The sequence below is a fragment of the Mastacembelus armatus genome, chromosome 15 (genome assembly GCF_900324485.2).
Source record: "Mastacembelus armatus chromosome 15, fMasArm1.2, whole genome shotgun sequence".
In the NCBI taxonomy this organism is placed as follows: Eukaryota; Metazoa; Chordata; class Actinopteri; order Synbranchiformes; family Mastacembelidae; genus Mastacembelus; species Mastacembelus armatus.
The window spans coordinates 5,832,216-5,852,361 of record NC_046647.1 but is presented as its reverse complement, the minus strand read 5'-3'; the positions used below and the strand labels follow the sequence as shown (position 1 = coordinate 5,852,361).

General features: G+C 41.0%; 1 protein-coding gene across 2 annotated transcripts; it reads left to right on the top strand.

Moving 5' to 3' along the window:
- The first annotated feature begins 4,335 nt into the window (after nucleotides 1–4,335).
- Nucleotides 4,336–17,048, top strand: socs5b (suppressor of cytokine signaling 5b). Of its 2 annotated transcripts, none has more exons than XM_026308716.1 (2): nucleotides 4,336–4,651; nucleotides 10,367–17,048. In XM_026308716.1, the coding sequence occupies exon 2, from the start codon at nucleotides 10,386–10,388 to the stop codon at nucleotides 12,075–12,077; it is 1,692 nt and encodes a 563-aa protein (XP_026164501.1). In that variant the 5' UTR covers nucleotides 4,336–4,651; nucleotides 10,367–10,385; the 3' UTR covers nucleotides 12,078–17,048. The 2 variants fall into 2 exon arrangements, with proteins under 2 accessions (XP_026164501.1, XP_026164502.1); XM_026308717.1 differs by lacking the exon at nucleotides 4,336–4,651 and adding an exon at nucleotides 4,658–5,318.
- Nucleotides 17,049–20,146: the final 3,098 nt, after the last annotated feature.

Sequence of the window (20,146 nt, the reverse complement as noted above, 5' to 3'; positions counted from 1 at the left end):
CTTTTTCTAACATGTTTAGATATTAATCAAAGGTGCCAACTCTTGCTAAATGACTTCTGTTAATTTTTTCTGTTCAGAGTCAGTTATGATTGATTAAAGCTTTAATGTAAATGGTGCTCCTCCTCTCTACCCCAGCCTACATTGTATAACTGTCTTTTTGAGCAGCACAGTGCGTTGCAGGGTGAACAGCCTTTTTTCTCAGACAGTACTGCTTGCTTATGTGTGTGAAGGTCCGCCCTCAGGATCCAGGACCTAAGTGCCGCAGCCACCAATGCATTCTCCCGTTGATGCTTCTCTCTTCTCAATAAATGTGTTTAATGTGTTAATAAACTGTCTTGGAGGGTTTAATTTCGAAAGTGTCAGATGTGCTGTGGAATGCATTTATGAAATTGACTTTTGCAGTGTTTATTCCTGGCACTGAGAGCGTTCATATTCATAATGGGCCAGGCATTAACAAGCAGGTCAACACAATTATATTCAGAGGTGTGTTTGATATTGTGGTTCAGAAATGTTCCTTTTCAACCTTTTAAAGTTGGTGACATTTCTGCAAATTACTCTGTGCCACTCTGTCTGTAAGAGGATGATTTGTGTTGATCTCTAAAGCATTAGCACCACTTACTGGCTACTCTTTATACAGCATATCCCTGTTTTTTAACTTTTTACTATTATTAGAGGGCACTTTATCAGACACTTTTACTGTGTGTCACATGCATATAGTTCCTCATCTGAGAGGCACTTAAACCACTGGACACCCACGATTACATCTGAAGGTTAAACCAACAGCCTTTGTTTCAGATTTTAATGAAGCTTCTAACAAAAAATTCAGGGCCATTTCTCTTTCTCATGAATCACATATTTGCCAGACAGTTATGACTCGATACTTAAAAGTTAAAAAAGTATCAAAATCTGAATCATATTCAGTTAGGCAACTTGCATTAGAGATGGTCAATACTATGAAATTGGATTTGAATCGAATTCTGAGGACTTCCAGGGCCAGTCACTGACACTTTTCATCAGTATGGTGCTGTAAACTGTGTTTATTCCAAACAATTTCATCAAATTGCATCTTCTTTTGAAAAGTACAACAGAGTAAAATAAAAATGTCAATGCATGAAACTGTTAATGTTTAATATTTAATGAAGACCTAGTAATTACTGTTTTCATTCATTTATTTACAGAGCAAGAAAACAAGGTTGTTAACATTTTACACATACCTCATTTTTCTTTCCGGTAACATGCCCCACAGGGCCCGATATGTACAACATCAATTAGAGTAGCATTTGTTTCTGTTTTCTTCTAAATTATCTTAGATTATTAGTGCCTGATTCATACAATAAAATTTATGTATCTATAATAAAATCTTTTTAGCCCATTGTTTCCACAGACTGATCTCTGGGCTCTAATGAGGTATAGGAATAACTTTCCAACCCATTCTGCTGATTCATTGATTAAACTGCCAACTTTCTGGCCAGAAGACTGTTTCTGTTATGTATTGGGGGTGCTGGAGAGAGGAAGGAGGGACAGGACCCAAATGCAGGACAACAAGGTTTAATAATCCTCCTGGAAATTCCAGGGCTCAGGAAAAACATAAGTACAACCGGACGTAACAGTTAACAAATAATTGCCGGCGTAATCAGCCACGTAAGGCATATAACAAACACTTTCAATAATGCTAAGCACTGCGTATACCATCTGCATCCACTAACACAGGCTAATGCTTCCACAAGGAAGCATGGGAAGTATTTAAAGGGACTGAACAACAGGTAATTGAACACAGATGAGAATGATCACAGTGATTAACGTAAAGCTGCCGGGGACCAATGCAGGGGGAAAACAGGAAGTCCCTACAGAATAAGGGTCCCGACAGGAAGCCCCAAAAGGGGACTCATGACAGTTTCATTTTAACATATTGAGGCTTAAAATAAATGACTGAAATATAGTTTATTATTCAAAACATCTGTAAGTAGTTGACTATCAGTTTGTTAATGTATTCCCTTTTGTGACAGTAGAGCACATCTCCATTATTTAAAAATTATATGAAATAGACAAATTGGCAAATTCGTCTATGAGTACAGTTAATTATCACATCAGTGCTGCACCAAAACAACCATGTATTTTAAACTTGGACACAGCCTGGATAAAATATTACTAACAAATACTGCTCAAAATACAATAGGACCAATAACTTAGCACATTTAAACTTAGCAGGGATCAGTAAACTCTTACTTTGATGTTGTTTTCATCCTGCTGCCACAAGATGGCAACCCTGCCTATATTACAACCCCTGCATATTCAGACATGCACAGTTAAAATAGAGCTAATTTTATTGAAATAATGTAGGTTGCTTTTCCAGCCTGAGTGCTTTCATTTATTTCGAGCATTGGCTTTATATGTACTCTGAATATAATACTTTACAATACTTTCTATTGTAACTCATGAATAATGTCACCTATATTATTTGCAAGAGCCTGTGCACCAATTCTGTCCTGAATTCATTCAATTTATCTTTTTACAGAAACCAATGTCATTCTAATCTCCAGGGAGAGCAACTAAATTAGCTACAATCCACTACAAGAGATCCTCCCTGATTAAATGATTATATACTGTATACTACCAGTTGGACACACCTTCTCATTCAGTTCAATGGAAAACTGTGTAAAAACCTTTAACAGGTAAATAAATAAATAAAAAAGTAGGCAAACAGAATATGAACAGCAGCCTTGGCACTTTACTAGGAAAAAAGCATGAACCACTAATCACCCCCTCAACAGTTTCATCGCTACTTCTATTCAACATCACATCTGATCTGTATCCAGATCTTTTTCTGTACTGAGCGGCTGCCCGTGCCCAAACATTATCTGTCAACACTTATGATTTATATTAGTTTATTTCGATATCAGATTTGTATCTCGCTGCAATACATTTTACTGTACACTTTAACTTTATTCCTTTCCGACTGACACCTGAAGCTTTTAATATGATGCTGTTAGAATGAACTACACCTCCTGCTGCCTATGTTTGTTATATATATATAGTACAACTGGTATGAGACTATGGTATTGTTATCACACCTTTCTCTTTCAGATTCAACTGAATCACTCTCATTGGACACGGTGGTGAGTTATCATATCCTTATTGTGGATTACTTGTGGATGACACAGCATAGACCTGGTGGGAGAAGGCCTTGTTGACTAAAATAATGTGAATCACTCCTGGCAGAAGAATCAGTGCTAATGCAATTCTCTTTCATTTCCTTTCATAAGCACAAATTAGATCAGCATCTTGGAGATGTAAAAGCTAATGTGCCCGGGCTGCTGATGATTTCCCCTGAACTCAGCCTCATCTCCAGCTAACTACTGCATTACTCACACCACTTCCACTTCCCATTACGCCTTGTGTCATGTGCTTATGAATGATCTGACTCCAGGAGATGACTTCATGTGTGGGTGCGAGTGACTCTGAATGCTCCCCTGAGACATTTTAATTGTTCTAAGATTTTCTTTGGTACAAGCTATGACACACATGCACTGGTCAGAGCCATATAATGCTACATTTAATTCATTTAATTCTACCGCACTTGAGGAATTGAGAAGCTTAAGTTGTGGTGAATTATTTATTCTTTGTGTATAAATGACTTTGCCCAACCCCCTACCAGTTCTGTCTCTGTTTGTGCAATGAGTAAGTTTTATTTTCTGGCTGCAGTTTAATAAATAACTACAAATAAATGTAGAAATAGGAAATAGGAACTCACAAAACAGGAATAATAAACGTTTTATAACCACAGACCCTCTTAAACTCTCAAAGTCTCAAGAAATAGTAATATAAGCATATATAATGTAATATATGCTGTAGTGGTGCACAGTCCCAAAATACTTCAAATTAAATTTGTACAAACCAGTTGACATTAAGTCATCAGTTCCTTCCTTCAATCCTTCCTAGGGGATTGCCTGGCTGAATTAATTTGATTAATTAATTAATTTCTTATGCATTCTTTACCTCCAACTTTTAAGATGTTAAAATAATTCTTGAAATAAACGATTCCTCGTTGCCCTGTGGTCCCAGTTCCTTGACAGTCAGAGGCTCTGCTGGCCTTCTTACCTGGATGACATCAGTAGTCCGGGTCACCACCAGCATCACTTCAGCTCTCCACGTTTCCAAGTAGCTGCCAAGGGGCCGCCTCATCCTCCTCTCTGCTCATTGGTCACATGGGACGCACATCACGAGGAACCACATCCGGGACATTCCCTATCCGCAAGCTCCGTCGGAAGTCTCCGCCTCTTTGCTTTCCCCCCATTGGACGGAGCCGCTGTCAGTCAGATGACACCGTCCGCCTCTCCGGCTCCGGTCCGCTGAGACCGCCGTCATATTGGCTGCTAGGAGGAGCAGCGACCACGGCAGAAAGGAGACCCCCACCATCATGAAGAACAAGCTCTCGCAGCAACAAAGAATAATTTAGACTTTAGATTATTTTAATTTGTTTTTAGCTAAATCATTTCAAAATATCCGGGATGATACCGTCAAGTATTCGCGTATCTTTAGAGCTTTCATCCGACACCGTGGTCCGCAAGGGGGATATATGCCTGACTTCTCTTAATAGCCATTTTTTGCAGACAAAGAGAGCTCTTCAATAGGGCTTTCTGAAGGCACACGGGTAAGATACGAATTCCAGAAACAAACCATTAATTGTCAAGCATGCGGCGTTTGTCTGCCCAGCATCTTTTAAAGCAACGCAGCATCCTTTAGCGTGTTTTTAGTTTTTGTGTCGATTTTTCACGAGCTAACGCGCTAGCCCCGCTAGCTGGCTGCTAACTAAAACGCGAGAATCCCCTTTCTAAGGATTGCTGGCAGTTACCATTCCCGAGAGCCTGATATCCAGTTAGGCTCTATCTGCTGGAAGCTAACAGAAAGCAGTCTCTACTTAACCTCCTGTAAATGCTATAGAGCTTGTCAAATATGAGTCTAGCCAGCCTCATCTTCACGGCTGCAGTCTGGATGGTTGCCGTGTTAGCAAGGCAGCTAGCTTGGCTGGGACCCGGACAAAGTGGGGCCTCCATAATGTAAAGGCCTTCCAACCATCTCTATAGACCGGCTATAACACGGTTATACCTCTGCTACTGTGTGTATCGTATCGACATCAGTGGTAAAACATGTCTGTAATTGCGCTTTAGTATAACGGACCTGTGCTGTCCAGGTTAACGTAGCTGATGTTATACGACACGATCCTACTCAAATGAAGACAGAGTCATTATTGTATGGATAACACTTAGGTACTACACACTAACGCTGAGTGAGTTTGACGCTTTGGCATGCTTTTCCAGGTAATTTGACTTCGCAGATATCAGTTTTTAATTTTTTTTTCTGTCTGATCTCCATTTAATTACTTAGGAAATAAACTACTAACAACTACACTTGGGCACAATAAGTACACAAAGATTTTGTTGTTGCTCTCAGGAACAATTCAACATAGAGTTATAGGACTGTGTTTCAGTGTGCACATGCCTCTGTTTGAAAGTTCTGTTTTTAGTAAAATGGTCTACCACTATTTTGTGCAGGAAATAAAAATATACTTTGCCATATCAGCATTTCCGTTAGCAGTTTTAATATTTGTTGAGATGTAAATGGATCAGAAGAATGAAATTGTTTTATTTGCAGATCCTGTATGGCATCCAACATACCTTTTAGAATGTGAGATGCTGCATATCTCACTAAGTCTGGTCTGAGCAGAGAAGACGTCCTCCCTTAATCACATCTTCTTTCCAGCCCTCTGTTGGATCAGTGTGATCCCAGGAGAATAGGTGTGTTGGGCTGCCGGAGAGCATAAGTAGCCCAGTTCTGTTTCAGGGAGGTTTTAAATGGTTTTGGACTGGGTTGCACTATTGGTGGGTGCAATTGTTATCAATGGTGACAGTCATAGGGAGTTATGTAGGACAGCCAGCCTATAGTGTAAATGATCGCTCTTGAACTAGCTAAGCAATTAGTTCTATGCAAAAATCAACTCAAAATCAGTCAATTTGAAACATCCTAGCGTTGAGTGTCCTGCTGTAGACAGGCAATTGAACTTCTTTGTAAAGTTCCATAAATGATTTGCTTGAAAGTTTAACATGATCACTACATGTACTGTGCGGGTGCATGCTCCTATTGAGTGCCTTCCTGCAAAGTAGCTGATCCTACAGTAGTTTGTGTCACTGTCGTTGCATTAATTCTGTGCGCTGACCTGAAATGTAGTGATGCCTTGATATTTGTTGATTTTGTTAGACATGTCTACAATTATTGTCTGCTTTTCTAGCTCCAAGAGTTTCTATGATGTCTAAGGAGAACGGAGTGATGCTAACGAGGACACAGAGTAGATTAGATTAACACTGGCACTTTTGAGTTGTTGGTGGTCATTCCCTCACATAATTTGAAAGTAGAGATGCACTGACCACATTTTCTCTTTTGATTGTGACACAAAATTAGCTGTTACAGATGGTACAGACCAGTGGTCTTGTTTTCTTTTGATTTGAAATGTATTCTATTATGTAGTAATTCACACTGCTTTAATGGTATGACTCTCAGCGTTCTGTCCTTTTGCTTTATAGGTTAACTTCTTAATTCTTACCATTTATAATCACCTGATAGTGAGCCATCAACAATATGTGTGTCATAGTGGACATGGCTAAAAGTGAATAGACCAACAAATACATACTTATTTTTCATTTGTGTGTACTTGTACTTGATCCAGCATGGATAACACGAGAGGTCCACATAGAGATCATAGTAGAAGTGGATAATGGTATATTGGCTAGCATGTTTTTGTCCTGTTTATAGTGATTTCCATTATTAGCTGTATGTTGACAGTGAAAATGTGAAGGTCCTGGTGTGTTCTAATCATACTTTTTCATCACAGCCTTGGTCAGTGGAACTCTTCATTGTTTGTATTTTTGAGGCAATTAGCATGCTGTGGGATAAAACCCGGATGGAAAATTCAGCCTCTCAAGATGTAACTGATATAACATTAGCCTCAATTCCAGTTCTTCTTGGAGGGAGAACAGCAGGGTGTCAACATGCAGTTTTACTTTGCAGATTAGTATTTTCATTCTGGTGGTACAATTACAGAATCAAGAGACATGCCATCAAATTTATGTTGTGGCTGGTAAGACTTTGTGCTCCAACAAAAACTTTGACAAATGAGAGGTGGTTGAGTGCATGTTTTTCTTTCTAAAATTGAATTGGCTGGACAAAGAGTTCATGTATGTTTTGAGCCATCTTGCTTCTTTTATGAAACCCATGACTTCCTGTATAGGCAGTTTCAGCCCAAATGATTTTTAAAAGAGTGGAGACATTACACATTCATTTTGTTTTTGTTTGCATATCATAGTTATTTTGTTCTCGATGGATTATAAAGTTACTTTCTTACAGATTTTCAAAAAAATATTTTATCCAGTTACAGAAGGTCAGTAAAGGTATCAAGTATCTGGTGACACTGACTGTATTTTTAAAATAAATTTAAATCATCACTCAGACTTTTGGTGGCTGCAGCAAGAAGTTCTGGGTAGAATGATCAAAGTAATTTGCAACTTTTGAGTTTATTAGGAACCGACATTATTAATCAAATATTCAGTGTACTATAATGTAAGACCAAAAAGCACAGCAGCTTCTCACATTTGACCGCCTGGAGCTGTGCAGGTTTCTGATTCTTGCTTGAAAATAATAGCCTGGATAATTAAGCCATTATCAGAATAGTAGGGCATTTATTCTCTTCTAGCTGCCTAGTTGATTAATTGCAACCGATCTTATTTAGTTAATCAAGATATATTCATTTGGCACATCATCATCCCTGAACATTGGTGGTAGAGCTGAAGTTCTGCACAGTGGTTTCTATAACATATGGAGCTATGATCAGAGCCTGTGCTGTGGGAACAGTGCAAGTAGTTTTTACTATAACTGTAATGACACATTAAAAGGTGTTATCTCTAGCTCTTCTTACCTACTGCACTTTGACCAGTTTAGTGACTGACACTTTTACAATTACTCAGTATCCTCTGCAAAATTTTAGACCAGTGCACCATTTTTATTCAGTGTGCAACAATTCACATTTTGCATTGTAGATATATTCATATTTGCTTTTAAATAAATACATGGAAATAAATGTTCAGCATATTCAGTTCCCTTTTTTTTTTCTTAAAAAAACATTCAAAGCTTTTACAGTACAGCACTGATCAGTTGACAATATATGAAGAAGAGGGAAATAGAAATCTTTTGAATTTAGCAAGGCCATATGTTGATAAGGATGTGTAGAAGCTGGAATGAGCAGCCGTGTTGTGAGATTCAAATTAGATATATTATATACTATGTTGAGTTTTGTTATTAACATTATAAGTTAGGTTATCTAACTTTTTGGCCAAGAAAATAGGTCTTTGCAAGTGGTATTACTAAGGATCTGCAACCATGCATTGGAAAAGTGGGTTTTTGCCCAACATTACAGATCTTGGAGATGAGAAATGATGTACAGTTGCTTCGACGTGGCAAGCAATATCAACAGAAATACAAACATTAGTGAATTCATTGGCCGAATTACATGATTAGTATCGATCATCATGCACTGGGCCATTGATCTAAAAAGTATAAAAATCAATTTCAGATACATTGAAAATGCTAATAATTAGTGTAATTAATTTTCTGAATTACAACATGCAAATGTTACATTTGCTGAATTGGTTGGTTGTGTTGTAAAGAGTGTGGGAGCTTTGCTTTGGATGGCAGAAATAATGTCTAGTTTAACACGAATTTCATCTTAAGCCAGTCGCAAATCAGATTGCGTGTAGTCAGACACTGCAGTTTTTTTTTTTTCTCTGTGGTCCTATCTCAAACAAGAACATGCAGAACACTTTCTAAGACTTCTGTGCATGCACGTGAATTACAGAATATGACATAAATCACCAGAGATGAGTCATGTCACATGTGGTGATGTAATGTATCTATGTGAATAAGAGATTCATTTTTCATAGCAACACATTTATTGCAGGCATTTATGTAATGAACCTCTAATGACCGTCAAGGGGAGAGACTCATCATTTGTGAGTACAAAGCAAGTCAATATGTGGGATGACTATGGCCAGACTCTGGCAGAGAGATCATGAGTTTGTTCCTGATAGTCTTGGAACCACCCCCAACAAGTCAGTTTAATCAGTCATGTGCTGAAGACCAATCTTGTTTCCTGTGCACCGCAGAAAGCTTGTCTGTCACAGCTGACAGTGCAAATCCATAGTGTCTTCATCAATATTGAGAGACAAAGTCTGCATGCAGGTCAACATGATGCCAGGAGGTGGATAGCTCACTGTAACCCAGAAGCAGATTGAGTTGCCTTATCAAAAAAGTGAGAAGAACTGAGATAGACTAGCTACAGACAGAGACAAATCTTTTCTTGTGTGCCTATACATTAGTGAATAGCCCATGCTGTAAATGTTGATGGGGTTACTGATTTAATATATACATGAGAAGTCTCATGAATGAATGAAGTGTATATTCTCATAAGCACCATATGATGTTCTGCTTAGAGCTCGTATTCATAAAGTCATTGTTGGATATTAAAATTTACAGTGTACTTCAGTTCCCTTCATAATTGGTGAAGAATGGGGTACCAGTTGTTTAAGTGATAAATGACCAAGCACAGTGTAGTAATTGCTGTTCACAAAGAACTAAAGCCTTCCTCTGAAAGTGTTTGGTTTCACATTGTCTGCATATCAGCAGGTTTATAAGTTACCTGTGTGCAATAGTAATCTAAATTTACTGGCAACACCAGAGTATGTGCCCTCAATAAATCTGTGATACCCAGAGAAAGTGTGTGAAACAAGGAAGGAAATGCTTCATTATAGGCTCCTTGAAGGTTTGGTGTTTGGCCTGCCACCTACCTGTGGTGACTCTACTCAGTATACAGTTCAAACACAGTTTGGCACTGCTATGTCCAAATCCCTGTCAAATTCTAGTAGAGTGAAAAATCAACAGCATATGTGTGTATGTGCATGTGCCCTGTCTGCTGCTGTTACAAGGAAAGTTTTTGGTCAGGTCTAGACTGGGTCTGTAATACAGTACATACCAGCAGATCAGCTGTGAGCAGATCCTGTGTTCATTTATAGCTGTGGCCTTGTGTCCCTGCATGTCTGCCTGGCAACTCCTAACTCTGCTGTTCCAGCTACACAAGCTCACTCACCTCTCAGACACTTTGGCCCTGTTATATTCTCACCATGTCTAATTACTAGATACACTGTAGCCTGGGGAATTTAAATGTGGGACATTCTTTGTGTAGCTTAAATCTCTGAGTTAAATGTAGTTGTTGCAAAGTTTTTCTACCTGTCTCATAATCAATTTTGTCTCCTGTTATCTTCAGATCCAAGGGGCTCCTATTAATGAAGAAAGTGGGCAACATGTGGAGCAACCTGAAGAGCAGATGCCAGACCCTTTTTCACAACAACAGTTCAGGATCCTGTGAAAGCAGTGCTGAGGCAGATGCTATCCACTGTATGGTGGATCTTGGTCAAGGAGGCAGCTCAAGTGAGGCACAGGCATCAGGAACCTCTAGCCCATCACGCACCCTCCTACCAGTGCCAATGGTAACAGCAGGACGGCGCCATCACAACTGTGTGTCGGACATCCCTCAGATAGTAGAGATCACTATAGACAAGGATGCTGAGGATGTGCGGGGGGGATCAGGGGGTGTTCCCCTAGCCCGGAGAGACTCCTATTCCCGTCATGCTCCATGGGGAGGCAAGAAAAAACACTCATGTTCCACCAAAACACAGAGTTCTTTGGAGACAGACAGACGGTCTGGGCGATTACGGGGCAGTGGTAGCCGCAGGGAAAGGCGTTATGGGGTCAGCTCCATCCAGGAGATGAGCGACTCTGTATCTGGTGGATGCAGTCTAAATCCTCGTTCTCTGCGACAGCGACTAAGTGATACAGTAGGACTGTGCTTACCCCTCCCCACTCACAGACGCTCTCGTTCATCCAAGAACCCTGTCACTTCCAAACGTAAGATTCACCTGACAGAGCTCATGCTGGAGACCTGCCCCTTTCCACCAGGCTCAGACCTCGCTCACAAGTGGCACTTGATCAAGCAACACACTGCACCGGTCAGTCCGCATTCCTCCACTGCTCTGCTGGATGCCTTTGACCCGGCCCACCCCTCTCCTGAGGATGAAGAGGAACGTCTACGTGAGCGCCGCAGACTTAGCATTGAAGAAGGTGTGGACCCACCACCTAATGCACAGATCCACACCCTGGAGGCCTCTGTGCCAGGCTCCTCTCTCTATAAACTGGGACCAAAGATGGCTCCTGGCATAGGAGAGGCCTCTGGGGATGGCCGGGCCTCAGGGACCAGCAGCTCTATGGGCGCTGGTTCATCAGGGTCCTGTGGCCAGTTGTTGGGGGCTGCAGCGTCGGCCCAGGACTGTGACTCTGAAGAGGATTCAACCACCCTTTGTCTGCAGGCCAGGAGGCCCAAGCAGAGGCATGCCTCTGGAGATGGTCATCTAAGTCGGCAGCAGCCTGGGCCCTGGAAAGTTCACACACAGATAGACTACATCCACTGTCTGGTGCCAGACCTATTGCAGATCACAGCTCTACCCTGTTACTGGGGTGTGATGGACCGCTATGAGGCAGAGGCACTGTTGGATGGACGGCCAGAGGGCACCTTCCTGCTGCGTGACTCAGCCCAGGAGGACTATCTCTTCTCCGTTAGCTTCCGTCGTTACAACCGCTCACTGCACGCCCGCATCGAGCAGTGGAACCACAACTTCAGCTTTGATGCTCATGACCCTTGTGTTTTCCACTCTTCGACTGTCACAGGACTGCTGGAGCACTACAAGGACCCCAGCGCCTGCATGTTTTTTGAACCGCTGCTTACAGCACCCCTACATCGAACCTTTCCCTTTGGCCTGCAGCACCTGGCACGAGCCGCCATCTGCCGCTGGACCACTTATGATGGTATAGGCTCTCTGCCGCTACCTCCTGCCCTGCAGGACTTCCTCAAAGAGTATCACTATAAACAGAAAGTACGAGTTCGTTGGCTGGAGAGGGAACCGCCACTCAAGGTCAAATAGAGCGTGCTTCTCCATGCCTGTTGACACACTGCAGGTGGATTACAGAACTTGAGAAATTCCTCATTAGCCAATTAGAGGCTGACATAGCTCTCTCTCTGGTGGGGGATTAAATTTTATTGTAACAAGCTACACAAAATTCATTCTAATCTTTTAGTTATTACTTACATCACAGGAAATACATATGATTATATGCAGTATAATGCTGTCTGGCAAGCACGTTATTGTGTTGAACAGGTTGTTATAAGGGTTGGAAGGTACAAACATCAGTGGTTTGTGTCTTTTCTCACCTTCTTTGTGCTAAATGTCTGCCTGATCCCACAACATCACCCCGCCTGTAGACCTGCCTGCATGCCTATCCTGTTCATCCCAAATTGCTATTTAGGCCCACATGCCCATGTTGTACAGTTCACTTTGTGCTTTCTCGCTTTCATTTTCCTCTAGCTTGTTAAGCACCTAGTGAGACACCTTCACAAGAGGGTTTGATGGTGTGTATGAGTTGAGAGGGAATCTGGAAGTGCTATTGGTTTATTGCAGTCCAAACTTGTCCAATGGATAGGGCAAGGCACATTTTTTTAGACATCAATTTTCATGCATGATGATCAGCTAAGCCAGAGACAAAGGATTTGTAGAGTTCAGGACAGTACATCAGGGAAATGAAGTGCTTTCTAAGGACTATAGATTAGTCATTAGAACAATAGTTCCTCCTTAAGGAGTTATGGTAAATGGTGTATAATAAATCAATGTACTCTGTCCTATTTAGTGAGCAAGCTAAATATGTCAACTTTATTCCCTCTGTTCAGCATTGCTTTTGAAACAGGAAGGAAAAATAGTAAGAAAATGTTCTTACAGTTCTTGCCATTGTTATAGTTGTCAGGCACTTCAACTCTGTGCACACTTTTGTGCACCCTGTTCATTCCTTGCAGACTTCACTAGACTATATTTGACCAGTTTGGTGTCTTCATGAAATTGTGTTAAAGCTTCATAGTGTATAGTGTTTTTCTTCAACTAGCATCATTTGATGGCATCTTGAATGCAGGAAGCTCTTTCTCTGTGTATCCAAGTTGGTGGGTTACTGACATTGATTACCTTTGAATACAATAAGGATGGCAAAGTCTTTTCTGAGGAACTAAGGGTCTGTGTGACAAGTGGTAGGTAAAGGCAATTGATCAAAATTCAGAATGCCAGCTGACCCTTTTAAAAGTGATTTAATTTGCTCATACTAGTAAGTTTTACATGAACTGTTCCATAGGAGAACCCATATAGTCAAAGACAGTGACAGAGGTGACGACAATGAACCTCACATGGTAGTTTCTTGTAGCAATTTACTTTTATGATCGGATCTTGCTACCATTTTCTCCTAATTTATATTTTTGCAAAACGTGTCAACCTGTTTTTAAGGAAGAGTGCTGTGTAACCAACAGGACACAGTTGATGATCCCCACTATATGGCTTATTACTATAAGATCTCTACTCCAACCATTCCTCTGGTTGCATTTACAGTCATATAGTAGTCAACACCCAACTTTTGAGAGGTTGGCTTATCCTTGAGAGCTTTAGTTATGTAATTTGAAGGATTTTAGTCATGTATCTTGGAACAAAAATACTGCTGGCTCTCCGATCATTTCTGTTGTTTTCTCAGCATGAAAACAGTGTGACCTATGTGCCTTTTTAGAGAACCATCTCGTTCCATGATCAGTTGCTTTGCAGTCCAGAACTGGAGCAGGAGATGTTTCAGCATGTTGCATTTGGATGTCATCAAATGAGAGTGAAGAGAATAATAATGAAGAGGTGCATGAGCTCTAAGCTCACTTAGCTATGGTGCACAAAGTCTTTTGTAACAGAAAAACATTTTGTGGTGCTATGACAGATTATTGAAACGTTAAATTGTCTGTTACAACTGTTCTCACTCACTCTATTAGTCTTCCCCACATTATAGCTCATATGATCGAATTATGTTATTAGTGGGTCCAATCCCAGCTTTACTGTAGCATATCTCAGTGCAAGATGTCCATGCTCGACTGACAGGATGAGAGGTTGGGTACACCCTAACCTGCACAGAATGCCAGTCCAATACAGGGCCAACAAATATAAACAAACAACTGACACAATTTAGAGTCACCAATGGGGCTTTTCCACTAGCTCTACTTGAGTTGACTCGGTTTTGGGTTTTCAATTAGGGTAGCAGGTACTTTTTTAGTACCTCATCAGCCGAGGTTCCAAGTGAGCCAAGCCAACACTACAACACGTCAACAGACTGTGGGCCACTGATTGGCCAAGGATTAACGTCACTAGAAGAGTCATGAGCGCAACATCCAACTGTCTAACAGTGACTGTTTGTTTTGCCATTTTTATAGTCTTTAGCGAGGCAAATGGCTAACATTACTCGTTAAACAACACCATGGTCCTATGTATAAAGAAACATTTTTGCTGTGAGGTGACAGTGCTAGCCACTGCTCCACCATTCTGTCCTAAGTGAGAGCATGATCACTGGAACGCTTTGAGAATACTTCTTATACTAGAGTGTATGTGCGCTTGTCTATGAGCACACATACGTTAAAGGATATTTCTTATCACTGAGGATGAATCATGAACAAATGCTTTCTTGCCCATGACTAGATGAGCCTCTATCCAAATTAAGCTTAATTGTTATTTCAGCTTTACAAACAAAAGCTAATTCCATACTACAACATGTAAGACTTAGGCTGCTATTCTGCTGTTCATTTCAAGCTCACATCCCTCAACTCAATGCTGAACACCCTCCCTCCGTTAAGCAGTAATCCTATTTTCACATATCTTTCAGGCAGGCAACGTTATATTTTTGTGCAGGAGGTTAAATGTTCTTATTTCTCATATCTCACTAACTAATTGTAACTTTTTTGTTCACATGAAAGTCTGTAGCATTTTCCACTGTCCTGCACTTTCTTGTCAGAATGCATGAATACTGCATGTTAATCCTCTGTGCTAGACTGGCAGGAGTGACTGTAGTCAGAGCAGAATAAGGCTGACATTTGCATTGCTTGCATATGCACTTTTATGTTTCAGGATTTTTAGCATCCCCACTGTCAAATAGAAAAAATGTGCAGTACAGCTATCTGAAAACTCACTCACATACTGTACAGCTCTCTTCCTCCTGTCCCTCATACTACTGCCTAGCAATAGCATACACCTCCTTACTGTGCTCCACCCCATGAGCAAGCACTAATCACAGGCTAATTTTGTCATGTTGGGATATAAATTCACTATAAGGGCCACTCTGTGTTGCCTTACAGCTGCTGTATTGAGGAAGGCCTTTTTTTGTTAATATATCCAACTGCTCTCTCTACTTCTGGCCATGGCCCCAGGGTCACCACACTGATGGTGTACAGTGTACTTCAGGCTTGTTTGTCCTACCCTCTACTCTTTATCTAACCCTGTTAGGCTGAAAGTTAGCATTAAGGAGCAGAAGGAGGGATGGGGTGGCTCACTGAGAGCCCTGGCTTCCTGTTCTGGCAGCAGCACGCTCACAGGGAGCACTAGGGATTTGTTGAAGTAAATGGCACTTTAATTGTGTACTTGAGTTCTACAGTGCTGTCTGCAGGCATTGGGACAGTGACATGTTTGTCCTTGTGTTGGCTTTTTACTCAACTATTGATTTGAAGCCACGTTGGACATAGTGAGGGCATAGCAAGTTTTAACCAGCCCAGGACTGATGACTGTACATGGTTTAATTTAACATGGTTAAATTGCCCACATATTGTAATGAGTTTCAGAGTTTGGTCAAACACATTTTGCAATTAATAATTGCTAAATTGACACACGTACCCAAGTTTGTGTCTGTGTTCTGTAGCTACAGTCATTTTGATTCTGACATGACTGAAGGCAAAAAGCACCTAAAACAAGCAAGTGAACCATCCTCAGCTGGAATTAGACCTGAGGACTGACTTCACCAGTCAAGAACATTGTTTTGGTTTTCCTTAATTGTCCTGTCAATGTTTTAAGGCGCATTATTCCCTACAGAGTCACAACTGAAAATGTCCCACTGTCCAAATTCTTACGGGCAGCACTGTATCTGTATTAGGCCAAGATGGCAAGACTTGTGCGTGTCTTAGGAAAAAAGCGGGTGGTCGTCAAATATTTCACTTACGTTGGAGTGTTTTAAGCTGTGTTGATGCAGTTTTATTCTCCACCATGCTGCAGACTGTGTGCATGTGTGTGTTGTGTGGGAGTATATTTGTATATGGACAGAGCCACATGGAGGGTTCCAGTGGAGGCGATGCAGAGTCGACTGTGAGGGGTGATTTAAAATGACTCCTGTGAACAATGCCTCTCTGCCCTTGTCCTGCCCCCTTTATTCTCAGGCTGGCCCATTGCAAGGGGAGTCCCAGGACCCTCCCAACCCAGTTTTCCCCATGGGAAATATCTGACATTAACCGTAGCACATGTTTGCCATATAACCCATAGATATAGGAGAAGAAAAAGCATTTTATGTATTAATTAATGATGGAGTTATGTAGTAGGAGCCTGATGAAAAGACCTCTTATTCTTCTGTGGTGCATCAACTGTCTGGAACACACATACATTTGCACGCACCTAATATCACACTTCTTCTCACGCCTGCATTACCCCAGGTATTGACACACACCCACACTCTCCCGCCACCACACCCAAACCCAGGGATGTGTAAACATGGACCACATTTAGCCAGCACTACCTTTCTGTGTGACCCTCGAAAGGCAAAACAGATGGGTGTATATTCTATGTTCTTAAAATAATGCCATGAATCAAACTATTTTGACCTTTTATTGTCATGAGTATGACACCATTTAGCTGCACTATGAAAGCCTTGTTTGTGGCAAGAAACCACTGGGTCTGGTCTGGATAAGAGCTAACTGTCCCATTAAAGTAACAACCGTGGATGTAGAAAACTCCCACCCCCCACTCTGGTACGACTCATGGTTTCAGCTCTTGGAGGACAAAAAAAAAAAAAAAAAAGGATAATTTGAACTTGTTTTTTCATGTTCCCATATATTTTAGAAAGCTGGGTTAAGTGCTATATGCAAAGAAAAAGATGTATGAAATATTATTTTTCATTATTACGTCTCCCTTATATGCAATGGAGTGTAGTGTAACAATGGTTGCAATCCTCTGTCACTTTAATGCTGTACGTGCACATTGGTTGCTGTGTGGAAGTGGGTGCCGAGGCAACAGGACTTGACAAACATGGGAACTAATGGTTGTCACTCTGCAGCACCACCGTGTTCCCAGACTGCCTTATTCGTTCTGACCAATCACAAGAGCCCTTTAAACCCTGGGCCACAGCCAGAGCCGTTGGCCAAGCGAGCTGCCGTCAGACGAATATTGCTGATCCATTTTCTCCTGCTTTTCCTTGCTTCTTCTTTCCTTTCCTTTCCTTTCCTTTCCTTCTTTCTGCTGTCAGGTAGGATTTGGGGCGTGTAAATGGCGTAACCATGTTCATATCTCACTGTCTGCTCTGTGTATCTGCTTCACCATTCAAAGAGAAAAGAACAGTTGTTTTCCAGTATAACCTGTTCATTTTTAAGAGCCGTATAATGCAACACTTGTAGCTCTCACTCTTGGTGCTTGGCTTATGCTTCATTGTCTTAATATTCCAAATAAAACTGTTAAGTGTAATCCACACTGGCCCATGATATAATATTGAGTTACCTGTTGTTTTTTTTTTTTTTTGTTTTTTTCAATCATGTCATAATACACTTCTGGTGTCCTGGCACTGACTCAGTGTGTGATTTAGTCAGAGGCCAAGGTGACATCTGGGTGTAGGATTTCAGTTTATGTTCAAGGGACAGTGGTGATGGATCACTGAAACCAAAGTCTCGGTATATACCAAAAATCTTTAATGTATCTCTCCAGCCAGTATATGCAAGTTACTCGCCTTACATGTTGATAACATCAGATTGAAAGCATTCTTTGGTTAACATCAGGTTCAAGTAGCGTGATTCTGCCTGAGGCTTTGGTTTCAGAAAAGAAACGGATTCACTGAGAGCATTAAAATAGTGGGTGGTAGTAGCTCATCAGGGGGCAGGCTGTGCAAGGTGCAGGTCAGTGATGTGACCATGGATATATTTTGATTTATTTTGGCCTTTTTACTTTTGACAATAAACTGAATAACAGGTTCCAAGTTTTGAGTTCCCTGTATCAATTTCAAATTGAATGAGGTGCAGGAAACACACAGTTCTTATTTAAATTCCTACTCAGGTTTATGTTTCTTTCATTTCCAAGGACAACACAAAGCTATGAACATTTCTCTGTATGTCTGTCAATTTTCAACTGCTGGTCTTTAGGAAGATGTTCTGAAAACAAATAAATTGACAAAACAATTAAGGAATAAATGTAATATAAGACATAAAGGTGCCAACAAATACACACAGAGCAAAAAGAATCACCACAATATTGATGTAATAATATAAACGCCTGTTCTCTAATTTAGTGAAGCCTAAATTCATACAGTAACAGCATTAAAATATGAAGTATGAAAGGATATACAAATAAAGTATCAACATTTATATTCCATCCATCCATCATCTATACCCACTTATTCCTAACCAGGGTCACAGGGATCTGCTGGAGCCTATCCCAGCTCTCTTTGGGTGAAAGGCAGGGGTACACCCTGGACAAGTCCAAAAGGATATAAATACATTTCATAAATCATCCAATTAAGATTTCTGAAATGCATTTAACGGATTACGCAGGCATACTTGAAGAAATGAAAGCAGGCCCCAATGAAGTTTCTTCAGTGGGGCCTGCTTTCAGTTGTAAATTAGATGAATCAGGGCCATGGGCAGACCCAGAGCCACAATAACAACACCAGAAAACAGTTTTATGATTCATTTATGAGCAAATCTAAAATGTGAGCGTTCACAATCGACACTGAAGTGGTCAAACCACTAAGATGACCCAGTATCTTTTGAGGTTGGCCTTGTAGCATGCAGCTGCAGAGTCAATCCTTCTCTGCAACAGACAGAGGAACCCCCCCCAGCCCCCACCTGCTCAGCCATACCCGCAGCAGCTATGCAGACAGACATGACCAGTCTGCTTGGAACTTCACAGTCAAGTATTGGTTCATTTAAAATGAAGTATATATAGCATGTGGGTTATCAGTTTCAAGTTAGCTACCCAAGGCTTATGAATAATTGATGCTTACCCAGGAGCAGGGAGAGGGTGAAGGTGAGGCTGAGCTACCATACAGGGCAGGAAACTTTTTGTTGGCTGCGCCAGGAGGCGAGTAACAAATTCAGCAGAGTACACTTCTATCCAAAACATACCATGGCCCCTGTTGCACCTTCAGGTACACTAGAATAGAAACCAAGAAATAAGTTGTGGAATCTGGAGCTGAATATGGAAAACTGATAAGAGGAGGAGGATGAAAAGTGTAGATGATAAAGTTCTTGTGAGCTTTTCAGCCACACCCTCCGGATTTGACCTGAGTCTGGCCCAGACAGGTCTGCCTGGTTCGCCCCCTTTTGCAGCCCATTGTGCCAGCCTCCACTGTACACACTGCTTTGTCTTTGTCCAGCACATTGAGCTACAACAAGCAGTTGTTGTTGGCAGCAGCATCTAAACAACATTTCAAGGTTGAAATGCATCTCACTGCTATCAAGATAAAAGTTTTTTTTCTTCCTGCTGTTTGTTGCCAAGAGCCTTATTTTGTGTTTTTTGTCATTTGATAATAAGAGTTCACACAAAAATACAGTACTTATTTGGTAAGACACTTAGTAACAGGCTTAGTTTGCACAGTCTGTCACAACTCTCATTTTTGCAGCAGTGCGTGGGAAAGTGCAAAATATTTCATCAGTGTCCAAAGCTGCACTTATTAAAGTAAGTTCTAGATTTTGGAAAGTGCACTTGTGTGCTTTCTTTCCAAGACTTGAAAAGACTGAAACCAATCTTGTGTGTTCTCTATTAGCACACACAGCCAGCTGCTGGTTAGCTTAGCTTAGCACCAAGACTGGACAGGGTTCACTCCATAGATGAGGAATGTAACTTAAAAAAACTTATCATTAGTTAGTCAATATTTTTGTTTAGTTGCCTTTGAGCACGCCAATATTTCCAAG